The sequence below is a fragment of the Linepithema humile genome, chromosome 5 (assembly GCF_040581485.1).
Source record: "Linepithema humile isolate Giens D197 chromosome 5, Lhum_UNIL_v1.0, whole genome shotgun sequence".
NCBI lineage: Eukaryota > Metazoa > Arthropoda > Insecta > Hymenoptera > Formicidae > Linepithema > Linepithema humile.
This window is the reverse complement of record NC_090132.1, coordinates 31138288-31157823: the sequence shown is the minus strand read 5'-3', so window position 1 is coordinate 31157823 and position 19536 is coordinate 31138288. Positions and strand designations below refer to the sequence as shown.

General features: G+C 47.6%; 2 protein-coding genes across 5 annotated transcripts; both read right to left on the bottom strand.

The window, feature by feature from the left end:
- Positions 1-5758: 5758 nt before the first annotated feature.
- Positions 5759-8480, bottom strand: LOC137000213 (uncharacterized). Its single transcript, XM_067356176.1, has 2 exons — positions 6191-8480; positions 5759-5820 (listed from the first exon to the last, which is right to left on the bottom strand). Exons 1-2 carry the CDS (start codon positions 8478-8480, stop codon positions 5759-5761), a joined length of 2352 nt encoding a protein of 783 aa, XP_067212277.1.
- Positions 8481-10975: 2495 nt separating this feature from the next.
- On the bottom strand, positions 10976-18722 carry ZnT77C (Zinc transporter 77C). 4 transcript variants are annotated; one of them, XM_067356267.1, is made up of 8 exons: positions 18293-18722; positions 14396-14721; positions 13620-13736; positions 13140-13438; positions 12489-12733; positions 12140-12318; positions 11921-12007; positions 10976-11847 (listed from the first exon to the last, which is right to left on the bottom strand). In XM_067356267.1, the coding sequence occupies exons 2-8, from the start codon at positions 14582-14584 to the stop codon at positions 11455-11457; spliced, it is 1509 nt and encodes a 502-aa protein (XP_067212368.1). In that variant the 5' UTR covers positions 14585-14721; positions 18293-18722; the 3' UTR covers positions 10976-11454. The 4 variants fall into 4 exon arrangements, with proteins under 4 accessions (XP_067212368.1, XP_012229072.2, XP_067212370.1 ...); XM_012373649.2 differs by lacking the exon at positions 18293-18722 and adding an exon at positions 15663-16454; XM_067356269.1 differs by lacking the exon at positions 18293-18722 and adding an exon at positions 15456-15650.
- Positions 18723-19536: the final 814 nt, after the last annotated feature.

Here is a 19536-nt window from a genome sequence, read left to right as displayed (position 1 = left end):
CCGGCGGGCCTACCCTCCTTAGGGATCAGAACTAGCCTGGCCCTCTTCCACTCGTGGGGAAATCGCCCGGTCTCGAGGCATCTGTTGAGCAGATGCCTCAGACCGTCTCCCAGGGCCCCTGAGGCCAAGGCCAGCGCCCTGGCGGGGACGCCGTCCGGACCCGGCGCCGTTTTCTTTGCCTTGATCCGGTCGACGGCCCCCTTTGAGCTCGCCGGGCGTGATCCCCAGCTCCTCCGTCCAGTTGTTCGGCTCCCGGACGGGGGCTACTCCCGAGGGGTCGTCGCAGTCCCGCCCCAGAGGGAACAGGGCCGCAACAATGTCCCCCAGGAGCCGGGGATCCAACCGCTCGGTCGTGGGGGGGCCACTGTCGCGCAACTTTTTCCTAACGATTTTATACGGCCTCCCCCACGGATCCTCGTCGATCGTCCCAACGAGCTCCTCCCAGGCACTAGCCTTGGCCTGCCTTATGGCCCGCTGAAGAGCCTTACGAGCCAAATTGTAAGACTCCCACAGCGGGGCCGCTGCCGTATCCGCGTCCCGATCCTGCCGTCTACGGCGATGGGTGTACCGGCGGCGCGCCCGGTTACACTCCTCTCTCAGCCGTGAGAGCTCGGGCGTCCACCAGTACACCCCCCGTCGGCGGGGGGCCGCCCGTATCCGGGGCATAGCCATGTCACAGATTCGCTCCATGGCCCCCCGGAGCCAGGCGGCCCTCTCGTCGACGTCCTCTAACACCCTGGGTCTAGCGTCGAGGACCCAAGCCTCCACGACAGCGGCTGCTATAAGCAGGTCCCGGTTTAGGCGTCTCTGCGCCCATTTGGTGGAAGTCCCCCTCCCGCCGCCGGTGGGCAGTCCGAGCAGGGCTCCGAGGGAGGGATCGGAGACCGCGAATCTCACATACCGATAATCGGAGAGTGTCTCCTCCTCCTCCATCACGCCCCACCCGGACACCATGCGCGAGGCGCGGGGGCATGCGAACGTCACATCTATTACCGAGCCCCCATTGTGCCTGACGCAGGTGAGGGCCGATCCTCGGCTGATCACGCCGAGGCCCAGCCCCGCCACCCACCGGTCGAGCGTCTCGCCCCTCGCGTCCGTGACCGGGGATCCCCACGCCGAGTGTTTGGCGTTGAAATCCCCGGCCACTATGATTGGGAGGGCCGGAAGCAGCCTAATCGCCGCCTCTAGCTCTCCCAGTTCCCCCTCGATTAGGGCGAGCGTCCGATTCGGCGAGAGGTACACTCCCACCACTAACATTTCCCCCCATCTTGCGATCGCAAAGCCCCTCCCCCCTCCCGCTTTGGAGAGGGGAAGGGCCTCGCGGCCGCCTTCTCCTACGATGGCCGCCAAGCCGCACGCACTCCCGATCCAGTTCGACCTGGTCGGGACCGCGTACGGCTCGGCCACTATGGCCAGGCCAGTTCTCCACTCCACCAGGCGCTAAACAAAGAGGTCCTGCGCCGCAGCGGAGCGGTTGAGGTTTGCCTGAAGGACGCCATGGACCGCCATTTTTAGGCCGTGTCCATGGCCTCCTCCAGGCCGCTATTCAACACGCGGGAGAGAGTATCCACCCCAGAGGAGAGAGTGGGTAGAGCCTCTTGTCCACCCACTCTCTCCTCTCCTACCCCTTTTCTTTTCGCATTACCTCTCCCCCTTTTGGGGGGAGGGGCACATGCTTTTGACCCCAACCTATGATTATTGGGCCGTCCCAGATCTGTACAAAGGGGGCACCTGGGGGCCGCGTTACATGCAGCCGCCAAGTGTCCCCCCTGCCCGCAACGGTAACATCTATCGCTTCGGTCCACCTCCGCTGTGCACTGCTGCCTCGTGTGTCCTGCCTCCAAGCAGCGGAAACATTGTAGTGGGCGGGCTCTCAGTGGCTCTATCTTTGCCATCGTCCATCCCACTCTTAACTTCCCTAGTGCCGCCAGTTTGGCTGCGGCTTTCACAGGGCACCTGAGCCAGTATCCGGCCTTCTGTGATGCCACAATTCTGCGGGTGCCTACCTGCACCTCGTGCTCGGGGCAGCCCCCGGCCTCGGCCACGGCGAGTTTTAATTCCTCTTCCGTGACCGAGATGTCTCCTTTTTTTTTTTTTTTTTTGGTAAGGCGGGGGAAATCCTTTATGGATACCCTCGGGACTCGGGGGAGAGCCCGAGGGTTATGTGGGAGTCCCTCAGGGAAGGTGTCCCTGAGGTATACCCACTAAAACCCCCGCCGGTAGCCATCCTAACCCATAGTAAGAGGGGGTGAGGCATCGCCAGCGGCATTCATCTCACCCCCTCTTGGGGTTTGGCCGAGTATCGGCCTCTTCCTGGTAAGGGGAAGAGGGAGAACTTCTCCCTTCTTCCCCCAACCCTGACTGTTTCTTCTCTAAGGGGGAAGACTGGGCTACCACAGTCTCCCCCGCCCTCCCTGGTTTATGTGGGGGGCCGGGACCACCGTGAGCCCCCGCTCAAGGATGGCCCCCACTGGGGGAGGAGGGATTAAGAACCCTCCTCTCCCAGCCTGTGTATATTTTGGGGAAATCCCTATTGGGACGTTGTTCCCCAGGGGGTCCCTCAGATTAGAAGGTGGTTTGAGCGCCACCATCTGAGAGGCCCCCTACTCTCGTCAGTCCCCGATTGGGACTGGTAAACGGCGACGAGGGGGAATTGCTCTCCTTCGTCGCGGAACCGCGGTCGGGGGAGCACCCCCGTCGCCGTTGCCTCTCCTCCTTCTTCTCGAAGGGGGGGGAGGCGGGGAGGATGGCGGAGTACTGTCCGCCACCTCCACCTCCCCTCTTCTGATTCGCTCCGCCTCCTCCTTCTGCGACATTACGGCGCCGCAGAAGTCAGAGGCGGCCTTCCATTTATCCTCCCCTTCCAGCATTGCCTTGATCAATGCCGGAAGGGAGAGGTCTCCGCCGACCACTGCGGTCAGGACCCGACGCTCCTCCTCCCATGCGCTGCACTCTTGAAGAGTGTGTTGCGCCGAGTCCCGACCGGCCGCACAGTGGTGGCAACCCGTCGTATGCTCACGACCGATCCTGCACAGGTAATCACCGAAGCAGCCGTGCCCGGTGAGTACCTGTGTCAGGTGGAACTGAAGTCCTCGTCCTCTCCTGTCTACCCATTCCGGTAGACAGGGCTGGATGGCGTGGGTGGTCCATCTGCCCGTCGCAGAATCCGCCATGGCCTCTTGCCATTCGGATATTGCACTGCGACGGGCCTCCTTCCTGATTTTATCCACGGCCCTTGGTCTTAGACGGGCGCTCCCGGTGCGGTCTGGATCCCTCGTACGCCGATAAACCTCGGCGTACGAGTTCGCCAGGAACTCGACCGGGAGGAGGCCCGCCAGGGCCGTGGCCGCCACGAACGACGTCGTGCAGTAGGACCGAATTATCCTAATGGCCAACCGGCGTTGTTGGCGATGGATCATCGCTTTGATTCGCCGGCTGGCCAGGACTTTATCGGCCCATACCGGTGCCCCGTACAGGGACACCGACTGCACGACATTGGCGTATAAGCGCCGAACTTTGACGTTCGGCCCACCCACGTTGGGCAGGAGACGGCCTAGCGCAGCCGCCATCCTGTCCGCTTTGGGGACGATTTGCTTAAAGTGCTGTTCGAATCCCCAAAGCCCATCCAGAGTGAGGCCCAGATATTTCATCTGGGTCCCCACTAGGACTCGGACTTCCCCCACCCACATTTGGATGGGGGGAGGACGCCCCATGGCCTTGTTGTAAAAGTACAAGGCTTCTGTCTTGTGCGGGGCGACCTCCAGTCCCATATCTCTGATGGAGCATACGACGGCTCGGGTTGCGGCATTAGCCGCGTCCCGAGCCTCTACCCATGTCTCCCCCCGGGCCACTATAAGTGTGTCGTCTGCATAGCAGAGCAGACGACAGCCCAGGGGGAGCGCCGTGCGGAGCACTCTATCATATGCGAGATTCCACAGTAGGGGGCCTAAAACTGACCCCTGTGGAACCCCGCAGTGCATTGGCCTTCTGCTTACACGCTCCAGCTGGTCTTTGTACTGGAGCGTTCTGTCGCGGAAGTAGTCCCAAACTACATCCCTTAAGTAGTGGGGGAGGCCATGATGGTCCATGGCCACCCCCACCCAGTCCCAGGGGAGGGAGTTAAATGCGTTGACAATGTCTAGAGACACTGCCAGTGCCACCTCTCCCTCCCCTACAATTTGGTCCGAGAGGGCCCTCAGGTGCAGAATCGCGTCTGTAGTAGAGCGACCCTCCCGGAAACCAAACTGGTCATCACTTAAGTCGGGACCAATCCGCGACAGATGCTGGACGATTCGGTCAGCAATTATTCTCTCGAACAACTTGCTGACCTCGTCCAGCAGGCAAATCGGCCTGTAAGCAGAAGGCTGCTCCGCCGGCTTCCCCTCTTTGTGGATGAGAGCCAGATTGGCTGTTTTCCACGCCGAGGGGAAGGAGCCCGTCTTGAGGCAGGTGTTATACAACCTCCTCAGGCGGGCCCCTACTCCACCAAAGACCAAGGCCCAGACTCGACCAGGGATCCCATCCGGACCGGGGGCCTTTCCAGCAGCCCCCAGTCTTTTAGCTGCCTCGGAGAGCTCTCTTCCTGAGATTTCCAGGTCCTCGGACCAGGGGGGAGGGTCCCTCCTCGGGGGGATGCAAGCATCCCTTACGGGGAAGAGGGTCTCCACCACCTGGCCGAGAAACTCCGGGTCGAGCGTCTCCGAGATGGGGGGCGCCGCCGGTCTTAGCCTGTTCAGGACTATCCGGTACGGACGCCCCCATGGGTCCCTGTCGAGTTCCGCGATTAATTCATCCCAGGCCTTGGCCTTGGCCCTGCGAATGGCCGACCGCAGTGCATCCCTTGCGGCAAGGTATACACCGCGCGCCATTGCAGTCTCTTCATCGTCCCCACCCGCCCTTCGTCGGGCCCTGAGGAGATCGCGTCGGGCCGAATTGGCCTCTCTACGGAGTTCCGCGATCTCCTCGTTCCACCAATACGCCGCCCGACGAGGGGCGGGTCTCGATCGGGGCATGGCCGCGTCACAAATACGCGTGACCACACCCACGATCTCGGCGGCCTCTTCTTCGGTATCGACGTGGGCGGGAGACTCCGCCCACGTCTCTATCAAGGCCGCCGCCTCCAACCGGTCCTGGCTAAGTTTGGCCAGGACCCATCTGCGTGGGGGTCTATCTCCCCTCCGCAGGCGCCGGAGCAGCACGTCCCTGGGGGTGGCCGTCAGGACCACCTCTATGATCAGGTGGTCCGACAGGGACTCGGTGTCCGTCACCCTCCAGGACTCCACTAATTGCGCGGCCCGTGAGGAGGCCCACGTCAAATCAACTATGGACTCCCCACGGGGATGCACGCACGTGCTCGCGGACCCCGTGTTTAATTGCACGAGGTCCAGCTCCGACGCCCATCTCATCACGCACTCACCCCTAGTATCGGTGGACCGGGAACCCCATGCCATATTCCAGGCGTTGAAGTCCCCGGCCACCAACACAGGATGGGGGAGGCATCGGCGAATGCCCCCCCCCCATCTCCCGCAGGAGGTGTAGGAAATCGGGGTGAGACATGCTGCGGGAAGTATAGACCCCCACCACCCTTAGGGCACCCCACCGCGCGATAACGTATCCCCTCCCCTTCTCCAATAAGGATACGGGGGGGGAGCGCGGGGAGTCCCTTCTTACGATGGCAGCGAAGCCATCATCGGACGCGACCCAATTGGGATTGGAGTCGGGTACCCTGTATGGCTCCGCCACCACTCCCAGCCCTGCGTCACGCCAGTTCAGGTCCTGAAGGAAAAGATCCTGGGCCTGAACGGCGTGATTCAGGTTCGCCTGCAGGAGTCTCGTAGACATTGTTGAGTCTACGAAGACCCGTTACTCCTGCAGGCTGAGCTCCATTGCACCCTCATTGGCGGGGCGCTGCGAGGGGGTAGGCTCGCAGTCCATGGCCTGGGGGGGGCAGGGCCCCTCCAGGGCAGGCAGAATCGCCGCTGCCTGTTTCTTCCCCTTTTTTTGTTGGGGGGGGGTGTCGGGACCGTCCCCCCCTTTTTCTTCTTTTCCCCATTTTTCGGGGCCTTGCATGCCGGTCCCCCTGCTCTATGGGAGGCCGGCCTTCCTGCTGCCTGGCACACGACACAATGTGCCGGTGCCGTACACGTCCTGGCCTCGTGCCCCTCGGTGCCACAGCGGTAACAGCATTTACTGCGGTCCGCATTGCCCGAGGGACATTTAGCCTGTACGTGCCCCATCTCCAGGCATCTATGGCACTGGAGGGGCCGTGCGTCGAGCAGTTCCACCTTGAAGGGGAACCACCCTATTGCGATCTGGCCCGTTTTGGTGGCCTTGATAGCCACCTCCAAGGGACAACGGACCCAGGCGGATCTTATGCCTCTCCCCGATGTTTTAAAGTCCCCCACCTTTATATCAGCGAGGGGACAGTCTCCTAATTCCGCCACTACTCGAGTAATATCCTCGGGCGTGACGGATGGATCTGTTCCGCTAATCCGGATCTCACCCATTTTTTGAGGGCGGGCGATCCGGATCTCGGGGTTATCCGCGAACAGGTCGACCATACTTTTGGCCAACCTGTCCGCCTCAGCCTTTCTGTCGGGACCCGACAGTTGCACCAGCATGGCCCCTGTCTGGGCATTGCCGAGCGTCATTTTCCCAGAGATCCCAAGGTTCTTCAGCGAGATCTTCTCCCGCATCTGCCTCACCGTTGCGGAGTACTCACCCTCCGGGCAGGTGAGTGTGATCGCAGCAGTGCGGGGGTTCTTCCTCTTCTTTCCCCCCTTCTTCCTTCCACCCTCTTGGGAGGGGGGAGGGGGGGGAGGTTTGGGAACTGCTTTGATCCCTTCTGCCTTAGGGGGGGTTTTCTTTTTCCCCCTTTTCGTGACCGTCACCCAGGATTGTTGCTCCTCCTCCCGCCGCATCACGGCGGCAGAAGGGGCAACGGGGGCGGTCTTGTCCCCTCCAGGGGGAGACGGAGGACCCAGCTTCTTGCTCGGGTCCTTCCTCTTCTCCGTAGGGGGAGGAGGAGGGCCGGCATTGGGCTGTCGCGAGGCGGCGGACCGTTGTTCCGGCTCCTTCTTCTTCCCCTTCTTTCCTCCTTTCTTCTTTGAGACCCCAGTGGGGGGAACCACCGCCTTAACGGGGGGTGGACCCGAACCACTAGGGGACTCGGAAGGGAGGGGGTCAGGCAAGGAGGGGGGAGGGAGTCTCATCTCGATGAGCTCCCTCATCTCCTTCATCTCCTTTCTCCACTCCTCCCTCATCTGACCCATCAGTACCCGCCCTAGAATGGTAGCCGACTCGTCACCGTGTAGAAGCACGTTGCTTGTGACGGCCGGAAGGGGGGTGTCAGCCAGTATCTTACTGACCCCCTTAATCGGGGGCCTTCTGGCGGGGTGTGTCGCCTTGTCTCTTTCAATGGAACGGAGGACATCGAGAGAGGGCCCCGGGGAGGGGAGAATCTCCCCCAGCCCCCCACCGCTCTCATCTTCCTCCATCCTTTCCTCCTCCTCCGTTTCCCCATCCACTGGTATTAAGGGAGAGGGGGGAGGGGAGGTTCTCTTCAGTTCCTTCATTTCCTTTCGGAGGCTACGAATTTCTTCCTCCAATCGACGGTTAGCCGCTATTAGATCCTCCACCTGCGGGCTGACGGAGGAGGGAGCTCTCCCGGCCTGGAGGTCATAGTGACCCGTCTCAGTGCGGGCCGCCAGGACCTTGGTGCCCGCCTCAATCCTGTAGGCCGCGTCGTACAGGAGCTTTTGCAAGCGGCCATTCATGCCGCTGCCTTTGTGTGCCACCGTCATAATGGCCTTTACCTCTTTGTCCAGGGCGTTCACGACGTCCTGGACGGATGAGTCCGCCAGCTGCTTTGCACAAGTCTCCGTCGACTTCACGTGCGTCTTGTACCTTCTCACCGTTTTATCGATGGTCTCGGTACCCTCCTCTATGGCGATGGCAAGCTCCTCATTCCTCTCAACCTTTAGGAACTGCCCCCTTTCCCTTATTTTCCTAGCTGTGTACTGCCCTACATGGCTGGGTGAATTAGCAGGGCGGCCCGGCTTCTTCTTCCTCAAGTGTCGGGAAGGTGGACTGTCCGCCTCTTCGTCCTCGGAGGAAATCTGTAGGCCCGCGGTCTTCGTGGTCACCTGCCTCTTCCTTTTGCTCCTCCTGGGTTGGGAATTCTTCCCCCCAAGATCGGAGCTCGATTCGACCGAGATGTGTGAGGTGTCGGTCATCTCCGCGTCCCCCTCGGAATTAGACATGACAAGGGTATTGTCTGTCCCTTCCGAGTCCCCTCCATTAGCCCCTTCAGGCTTCTTGTCTTTGGCTCCTCCCCCCCTCGGTTCCTCAGGAGAAAAAGAGGTGGTGGCCTCCGACACATCCATACGCCGGTGTCTGGCGTCTTCCACCTGCGTCACGACACAGGTGTGTTGCGATTGCTCGCACTCCTCCTCCAAATCCAAAAAATTAAAGTGATCCATTCTTGGTATCAAACCCACAACCCATCACGGCTTCGCCGACCGGGCATGCCCAGTTACCCCCGAGTTCCCCCGGGGAGTCGGCATATGGCTCTGGCACCGGGAAAGACATCCGGTGCACGGGCCTCCAGCCCCCTACACACCCCTGGTTTAACCCAGGGGTTTTCAGGGGTCCCACATCTCCGACCTGTGGGCACCGTGATGGGCGCCGCCACGCGGGGGGCCCCACGGACGGATGGGGCGGAGGGTCGTTGCGACACAACCAACCGCCTTGCCCGCCGTGGCAACCAGCAAGCCCACTCCTCGTCCGCCCACTCTGGGACCGGCAATGAATTACCGGGACGCACTCCGAGAGTGTGCGGACCTCGCTACTCGACCCCGACCTCAGAATACTTCTGAGCGGCTCGAGCAGCCATCGGGCCAGGCCGGAAACCGCGAGCTATGCTCCCAGAATCCGCCCACCGAGATGTCTCCTTGTATTCGCAGCTCGGATCGGGCTCGGTCGTGTACTCTCTGCCAATCTTGCACAGGTAGTCACCGAAGCATCCGTGCCCGGTGTAGATTTTTTTTTTTTTTTTTTTTTTTTTTTTTTTTTTTTAATTTACAAGTGTCCAATGACCTGTGGAAAAAAAAAATCTACACCGGGCACGGATGCTTCGGTGACTACCTGTGCAAGATTGGCAGAGAGTACACGACCGAGTGCCACCACTGTGCGGTCTGGACTCGGCGCTGCACACTCTCGTAGAGTGTGAAGCATGGGAGGAAGAGCGTCGAGTCCTGACCGCAGTGGTCGGCGAGGACCTCTCCCTTCCGGCATTAGTTAAAACTATGCTGGAGGGAGAGGACAAATGGAGAGCCGTCTCCTCCTTCTGCGACAAAGTTATGTTGCAGAAGGAAGAGGCAGAGAGAGAAAGAAGGAAGGAAACGGCGGGAGGGGGAGATGATGATGCTCTTCCTCCACAGCCACCGCCACCACAACCCCCCCGCCTCTAAGGGGGCAAGTAACAACAGGGCTCCCCCCCGGGTGGTGACGTTTACCAAGTACTCGTGGGGACTCCCCTGGGAGGGGCCAATAGGGCCCTCCCAACTCGGACGGCCGGAGGGGGGACAAAGTCTCAGGAATTCTAGGAATACTATCTCCCTTCCGTCGGGGGGTCAGTTGGGAGCGGGGGCTCCTAACTGGCCTCAGCCCCCCACCAAAACACGGGAGGGCGGGGAAAGGTCGCGGTAGTCCGGCCTTTCCCAACAAGGACGGTAATTGAGAAGGGGAGGGGGACTTAGAAAATCCCCCTTTTTCTCCGAGAAGAGACCGCAACAACGGTCAGACCTGAGGGAGGGTGAGTTGAATACCTATGATGATGCCTCACCCTCTCTCTACATGGTCCAGGAAGGCTATCGGCAGGGGTTTTAGTGGGTATGCCTGGGGGCCTTCGTCCCCAGGAGACTCCCACATAACCCACGGGTCTTCCCCCGGAACCCATGGGTATCCACAAAGGGTTTCCCCTGCCTTACCAAAAAAAAAAAAAAAAAAAAAAGGCATAGAAGAAATTGAGTTTGTTTGTCGAAAAGCGTTTTTCAATTTTTTACCGAAAAAAAAAAAAAAAAAAAAAACGGCAGATTCCCGAATGTTGTATAGGGAAATATGTGGGAAAGAATCGACTTGCGCCAAATGGCACCGAGACTCTAGTGATAACCCCTGCGGAGATATAAAAGAAAACACCCCCAAATTCCTCACAAATTTACGAATTTCGAAAAAGCGCCTAGAAGGATTGAAAGACCTCTCAATGCCCTGCGAATAAGGTCCTATAGTCCGATCTTTCCATTTTCCATAGTTTCCGAGTTATAAGCGATCCAATGACACAAAAATCGGCGACGAAAAAAAGCTGTAATTCCGCGTAATACCCGCATATATCTGCCTGTCTGCCTGCCTGTCTATAGATTAATGTCAGACGACAGGCTACCCTTCGGAGAGACTACTTGTTAATCTCGGTAGTTCTGCAGAGCGACTGAATCGCAAAGTACACCGCGTGCGCATCGTATACCGTAGTGTACCTTGCCGTGACACTACACACTGTGCGTATCTTGCTCCACATCGCACGCTGCCCACGTTTCGATCGCGATGTCGCGCCCGATGCGAATAACGGACTTCCCAGAGGACATGCAAGTAGAGTGTAACGCGGATCACGTCCGGAGAAAATGCTACATGATATGACCACTCGATGACGATACGACAAGCTACAGCGGTAGTACGGAATCACTACCATCCGTCGACGACGACGACGACAACGATGAGACAACGACAAGATCGACGGCACGTTCTCGATGAGTGATGTGATCAGCAGCAGCGACGATGAATGAAAACAGAACGCTGCAAAAACCGGAAAAAAGACACAAAAATACAAAAACATAATAAAATTTATAAAATACAATATTATAAAATAAAATACTTGGAGGATTTATTTAAAGGGATTCAAACAGCGGAAAATATGGATAATATATCTGATATGGATTTTTTTTTAATTATTCGAATTAATTGGTGTGCCAACTTTTGATACTCCAAAGAAAGCGAGACAGAATACAAAGCGTCGCGATCCACGTCTCTTCGATAAATGTTTTTTTCGATTTTTCTTTTCAAGCAAACACAATTTATCAGATTAGTGATATACAATATACTGTGTTGTATAAATTAAAGCACTTAATACTATTTTACAGTCTTTGTGTTAAAAATGTTCTTACATACACAGCAATAAAATAATTTGAAATAATTGATCATTGCGTAGTTTGTAATAAAAAATTGTAAAATTATTTTTTTATACATTTCAAACAAAGAAAAAAAAATCGTGACATTCATCGTATTGAGTATCGCACCATATATTTAAAAAAAATAATGCCTAAGTAAGTTAAATTATTAGCTACCTAAGTAACAAATAGAAACTTAAGATTTGATAGTGCGGTCCAAGTTGCTATCGACAGACATCTAATCATTAACGACGCTTGCAACTATTCGATCGACTGTGTTTGTCGCACAAGAACTAACATCTGTATCACTACTCATGCTGCTGTGTATTTGTTCGTTATTTATACGAGTAGTTACATTTATCTGATTGCGTGCAGATTTTTCTATTTTAGTGTCGTTTTTTGCAGTCCGCTCTACAGTTCCCTCTTCGTATACAGTAAACTTCTCTAGACTAATCGCACACGCGGCTGGTATTATTTCCTTTTTGTCATACTTCTTGCTAATTGTATACGCGTCTTTCGTTGACTTGCACGTATCCTCCAAGAAATTTTCCCGTGAACAACATTGGGAGGAACTACAATGTTCTCCATGACAACGAATTAAGCAATCAGTTTTCTCCATATTTGGCTTCATCTAGTGATCAGATATCATTATTATTCAATAAAGCAATTACACTGATAGATGTATCAATATATATTTTTCGTACCTTGTGAAATTCTGGTTGTATAGTAACCTGCGTTATGCCCATTTCAATAAAAAAAGCAGTGACTTGATCCGTAATACTGGCGTAAACCTGAAAAAATTCGAAAAAATTTATTTGTAATTAAAAAATATTAAGTAAAATATTGTTTTTTAAATAAATCATATTTCCGTGAAATATTAATTATTTTAAATGAATCTATAGTATTCAATATAGCTTACGTACACTTGGATCGAGGAAAATAATGTGCGCTGTAGAAATGATTTTCTCTCCTGCTAATTGCCATACGTGTAGATCATGAACGTTTACGATGCCCGGAAAAGCTTCCAACAATTCTCTTTTAAGAGAATCGATATTTATATGATTCGGAATTGTTTGAAGCAGAATTAGGCCTGATTCTTTCACTGAAAGAAAAGAAACCGTTAAGTATTTTTCAAAATTAGAAAATTATATATACTTATAATTTTATAGAATCAAAAATATTTAATAAATAATTACTTTGAGTTATTATTATATGTATAGCTATCATTTTACGTTATTATTATAATATAATTATTAAAGGAAATATACTCACTGTATGGATAGCAAAGAACAAATAGCGAAATTGATGAAATAATAGCGAAAACTGGATCTATGTATTTAGCTACATCAGAGTCAGTAAAATAAACTAAAATCGACACTAGTATGACAAAAACACATCCAAGAACATCTCGACACACTTCTCTAAAACCTTGGCTTTTTGGTATTGCTAGTGGACTTCGTCTAGTGTGTGCTGACAATTGTTGTTCACCATCCTTTGTTTCTTGCGCACTCATATTTCTATAAGATTAAGTACAATATTTTATGAAAATTGATGGAATTTCTTTGTATAAAACTAAGTTAACTGGCATTTTGGTATTAAAATATGGACAAATATATTTTTTATCGTCAGAAATGTATATAGTAAAATATTGAAAATTTTTATTATTAATGCAATTTTAAGAAATAGATATTTAATATAATATGTAATATGTACATTTTTCAAACTAAATAATATAACTTATTTTTTCATGGTAACGTAATACTCTGGCAATATTAATGGTTTTTAATAAATGCAAGTTCAAAGTACGAATAAAATATTATTAAAATATTTTGTAAACTGTTCAAAAACAATTTTGAATTGTGGATGTAAATAACTATTTTATTTCTTCGATTATTTGTAATTTAAATCAGTGTTACAATTTACCTGCATAGAATTACATCCCCGCTTTTAGTAACGTGCAAGAAGATTCCTTGGTTGAATGTGAAGCCTCCAATTAAAATGTAACAGAGAACATTCAAAAGTATTCCGGAAGCACCGATGCATAGCACCGGTAATGGATGGTGCATTTCATCCAGGTGATCGATATGTACCAGTGTCTGCAACGCTTCCATTAATAGAGAGAAGCAAAAAGAGGCAAGAAAGACACAGCAAACGAGCATTGTGACAACGTCGATTCTGGCCCACCCAAACGTGTTCTTCATTCTCCTGTCTGACCATGATTCCTATAAAACGGGTTCTTCATATTTATGCGCATCAGTGGGCGGAATTAATAAGGAGTAACTTTCCCAATACGTCGAATAAAAAACTTTTACTTTTAAATAAGATTTATAGCTATTAGACATCTACATATATTATATAAAAATTCGTCTTTAATTTCTAATTTTTTAGTATCATTAAACGTACCTTTGTCTTTGTTGATAAAGACGTGACAGAACCCTGTTCTTCCCTGTTGATGCAAATCGATGAATTTCCTAGTGAACTACAGTTGCTGTTATTGTTGTATTTTTCCCGATAGCTGTACTGCAAACAATGGAGAAAACTTTACTAAATAATATAGAGAAGTTTTTATCCCGATAATATAAGATCATTGCAAGACCATTCCTTTATACACTTTTATCAGTTTCTTGCAAAAACAATCGCGTGCGCGTTACGTTTCACTAAATTCAATGAATGAAGTGTGTCATTATGAACTTGACCCACTTATTGAAGCGATTCATGCTAATGCGAACTTTAGTATAAACTTTCTTAGATATAGATTTTTTTTCTCAATTTTCTTTCAAACTATTTATTAATTAATTCAAATATAAAATATCGTTTATACATATTCTTACATATTAAATATCGTAACGTATAATTATGAGAATTGTGTGCGCGCGCTCGCGTGTGTGTGTGTGTGTGTGTGTGTGTGTGTGTAAACTGAGCTTTTTACAATACAAAGTCAAATTTTTATCCAGCAAAATTAAGTTCTTTCTTGCGTTCTTTCTTCTTTACTCTTCTTTTTCTTACATTTGAGAAAAAAAAGAAATAAATAGCACTTATACAAGAAATAAATAAAGTGTGTAAAAAGCACATTTAAAATTACTACACGATGTAAGTGTCAATGTGATATTATTTTTACGAATATGAAACATTTTGTGACTGATTAAATGTACTGTTGGCGGGCTGAATTTCACACTTACCTTGATCGATGCAATGCAACCGACAAGTGCCACGATGTTGCAGAGCATGTGATACGCGTTAAGGAGCAGGGTCAGTGAATGCGTTACATGACTGGCGATGATCTCAACTAAGAAGAAAACCATGGTAAAGAACAGCACCAGGTACAGTTGTACGGGCTGTAACCTCCTAAACCACTCTTTCACAGCCATGACCCTATGTGCGAAGTCACGTAATGAGTAACGTTTCTACTCTCTACGGATGATACCGCCTATATACGAAGTATCACTGTTATTTCACGATCGGATGATATCACTGGTATTACGACTGGTTGTTCCGTATTCCCATCCTGTAAATGTATTCAATTCCACATGAACTTATTACAAATGTTCCGGGAGTTTGTTGAAGGACTGATTTCTCGTCTTTTTGAGCATAAAGTTGTATGAGACGAAGTTTCACAATAATACTCATCGCTATCCACAAGTATCGCAAATTTATCACAGATTTATTACAGACTTTACGCTTTCTGAAAATTTTGAAAATATGTTTATAAATAGAACTAAAAATGTATCGTAGATGAAAAATGTAATTATTTTTCTTATTCGTGTGGAAAGCTGACATATTTACGCTGAAGATCTTAAAAAGATTTTAAATTATATACATCTCTTTATATTTGTAAATAATAGCTTATGGACGAAACAATTAAGCAGGATTGAACAAAATAAATTGAAAGTGTTCAATTTAAACATGTGCTTTTATCGGTGACAAGAAGAGAACTACAACAGTTAGAGTGCGCTCTCATAATGATATATACAGATAGGGGAACAGATTCACAGTGAGAGGAGGAGAGATTATGTACATGCTGTTTGTGAGATCTTCCAAATAAAACGATTGACAAACTTTTACTGTGTACTATTAAAAGAGACAAAAACAAATATATTGAGCTTGTTGCATTTAATAAGACAATTTTCATTAACGAACGCGGTTAGTTTTAAACAGCTAATTTGCAACATACAAGCGCATAAAAATACACATTATACAAACAAAATCTCTTTCTTATAAATTACTCTCCACATTCCATACCATTAAAAGAGCTAACTAATCAATTTTTATAAATAAATGCACTGCGAATTAAAATCTTCGAGATCGTTCCTGAACACTATGCACTACACTTCATAATTGTGAACGATAAAAAAGATCGTTTTAGAGCAATCGATATCGCGCTCTTTACGCGACGTTTAAGCGACGTTAGTCTCGAGTATAGTGCTCGAACATAATAGAAAGACTCACGGGTAGATCGCTGAAGAAGTGGACACCGGACTGAACGAGACAGCCGGCGATGCGAACAAAACGATATTGGAGCGTGCAGCGGTTAGATGCCCGCCGTTGTTTAGGCATTAATCTCAAATCATCCTCGCGACGAATATATCCGTTTGTCAAGAATTTTTTGATCATAGAACCACTCCCATGAGAAGACGTGATGTTTAATCTTACTGATGAATAGTCCACGACAATAATTCAATACCCATGAAACGGCTATTACTCACTGTCACTTTGTTATAGATAATTTGCATTTTATAGTACATGCCACACAATCGATCGTTCTCGACCCTGCATCTTAAATCCGCATATCTACGCGATAATACAATTGTTGTTTGGCTGCTCGGACGGCTTATCGGAGCCGTTTGTTAAACCGATGAATCATTTGTTGTCGCCCCTGAAAAGTTCGTTCTATGCCAGTTTCTACTTTATTCGAGAGCGTCGGTGAAGAGAATTTTCGTCTACGCTAAACGTTAACGTGATGAAGACGACGCAAGATCGTCTTTACGCGCCGCCGGCCTTCAACAAGACAATTTAGCTAACCGTACATGCATCCGTTTAATCGTTACTCTTAGCACAGCGACGTGTAACGAATTTGATGAATTGAGAAATCGTGACAAAATACATGACTGGACCGTTACTTGGTACATTGCGCACTGCGTGTATATCAAGCTGAGTGATTGATTTTGTCAATCGTTCTATATCGCTATCTACTCGCACAATTCCAGATATAATTAACTGTTATAAATCAAAACAATCCTAAAAACAAAAGTATAAATAGTTTAGTTTAATCTTACAATCATTTAATGTAATGTGAAAGACCAGGCTACAAATATTTTTATTTTCCTACTAGTACAACCGACAATGCTGTAGGTCCGTCTTAATTATTTTTTTATTCAGTTATTATTATTTAAAAAAAATTAATTTTTTATTTGTCTATTGTAGACTTCACTAGAATTATGACCGCAAATCACGATAAATATTTCTTTATTAAATAAACGAAAGAGAAGCTTGGTTAAAATCCATCTTCCAAAATCTTTTATATAAAAAAAAGAATTAAAGTTTAATGTTTCTTTATAAATACTGCTTGATCACGAAAACTGTACTAGGATCTAACACTATACAGATCAATGCTATTAAAAATGTTGATCAAATTATTAAAAGCTTAAAATGATTTAATTTCGATGCACCCGAACATTTTCCTAACATAAAAACTGTTTTGCAGATTTAGATCGTTTTTTATTTATTTAGTCAGTAAAATCTAATTGCAAAAGTGTTCGAACAAAGAACGCACTTTTTACTGATGGCTCGTTCATCGTCAATTTAAATTGAATGTACAAGCTTCGCAAGCGAACGTGATGATCACACGTACACACATTGATGCTAACAGCACAATTCACAGCGTATTACATGCACATGTCCAACATCTCTGTGTTAGATCTAGGGTACTATCAAAGCGTTAGTTGCGAACATCCGGGTGCGGTAATAGACTTTAAGCAACGAAATGTCCGCTCTTGCAATCATTAATATCAGCATCATTTTGGATAGTCAGCGCAAAATGCATTAAAATGTCAAAATGTAAAGACTACAGGGAGATAGTTACACGCCGAGAGATAGTTATATTCGAGCGAGCCATTGATCTTACGATCTCTTTGACTTTTCCGTCAGACGAAATAACAAATTTTGTATAAACATTGCTACAATAGATTAAAAAAAAAGGTAATTTTATTAATGCGCACTCAAAAAAGGGGCACCAACATCAGGGGCAACTTTTCTGCTGTACAAGAAAAAAGGAGGCGTCGAAAGACATTTCTTTTCTATGTACACGTTAATAAGATTACTTTTTTTGTCCAGTGTGGCATTGATGAGAGAAGCTTGTGTAAAGGTTGACGCTATACAAGGTGATTCAAAATAATCTGATATCCTTGCAATATTCTGCTCAAATTCCATATTCTTGAGCAAATTCTGAGACGATTTTTCCTTTTACAAAACTTTGTCCGAAGCTTAGTTTTTGAGTTATAATTGAAAATAGTTTGCTACTTACGAGTCCGATACAACGGACAGGCAGGGACGAGCAATGCGTCATGAGACGATAGTAAACACTTGATAGTCTCATTATACGTTGCGCGTCCCTGCCTGCTCGTTGTACCGAACTCGTAAGTTGCTACCTATTTTCAATTATAACTCGAAAACTAAGCTTCGGACAAAATTTTGTAAAAGGAAAAATCGTCTCAGAATTTGGTCAAGAATATGGCATTGCAAGGACATGAGGTTATTTTGAATCACCTTGTATAGGACCTCAATCCTGATTACCCATATCGGAAGACTCATGCGTATAATCTGCATAATAAAGAAAGAATTCTATTTATATCGGCATTTCTCTTGACATATTTAACCTATTTTTGAATTTATTGTTTTAAATTAAATTAAGTTAATTATATTTAAAGAGTGACTCAACTGAATAAGCAAAGCATCACAAATATAATTAAAAGATAGAATTAAAAATCTAGAAAGCGAGGTAAGCGTATAAATTGTATTTTAGTACTTCCAAAGCGACACTTGCGCACAAGCAACTATCATTACGGAAAAATTGCACTAACCTCTGAACTTTGGAAAATTGATAATAATATTTACATGATAACAGACACTTGAAAACAAAAATATAGTTATTACTATGTTGACATTCCGTATTATTTTTTATGAACATCCAAATTGCAAATTTACACTTTGTTTAGCGAGAACGGAGATCGTGCAACGTACGCAGACGAACTAACGTTTATCTCCGTCTATGCGTGAATTATATCAGTCGTTCATTGTGATCGCGACAAAAGTAAGCAGTAGTCGATAACCTGTAATTATCTGTTCCTATATCAAACGATCAAATAAAATACTCGGACAGAGTACATCGCAATGATTAGATCATTATGAATCACGAGGACGTTAGATTCGTGATCAGCACACACACACACACACACATTACGCTTCCCTACGTAAACGGAACCGAGGTTTCAATAAATTCCTAGTAAAGAGTCGGTTCAGATACAATACATTTTATATATGACACGACAATATATGATAACAAAACTTTCATATTTTATTTATTTTATTTATTTTGCAGCAGAATCATGAGAATCATACAATTTTACTTATAAGAATTGTAACATATCATTTGCAATTAAAGCATTTACTCATATAAATTTGTACAAATTTATTTATAATATTATTTATAACATATAAATAAATTCATATAAATAGATATGATTATTATAAGTGTGATTATTGTAAGTAAAATTGTGCTTCAATAATTCTATTGCTTTTGTTGTAGATTGATAAAAGTAAAAGTTTGGTGACATATTTTTTCACAAAGTATGTTTCACGCTGAATTGCGGCACTCACAAAGTACATTCAAACTAAAATCAACATTTATTTAAAGATGGAAAACTCTAAACGTATAATAATAACGTTATGAAATTTATTATTTATAATTATTATTGGATATAAATCGCGTAACCGATTGTGACACGCCGTCCGGTATCGAGGTCGATATCAGATTCTCTTGTTTTCTTCTGTTGATCCGTCATTTTACGGATCATGCTTCTTTTGTTTGGTTATCTTTTTACAAATCGATATGATCAGTATTGACTTTTTTGACTTTACGATATTAGCTTTACGCAAAGAGATCAGTATTGCTTTTTCAACTTGACGCACAGACAATCGACTGATACTACAATTTTGGCGCGGATGGAACAGTATATTTAACTTCACGAAAAATATTCATCAGATATAGTATGTCATCTGAGAGTTATCACAAAGTTCTTAAGGTTATCATACGTTCTACTTTGTA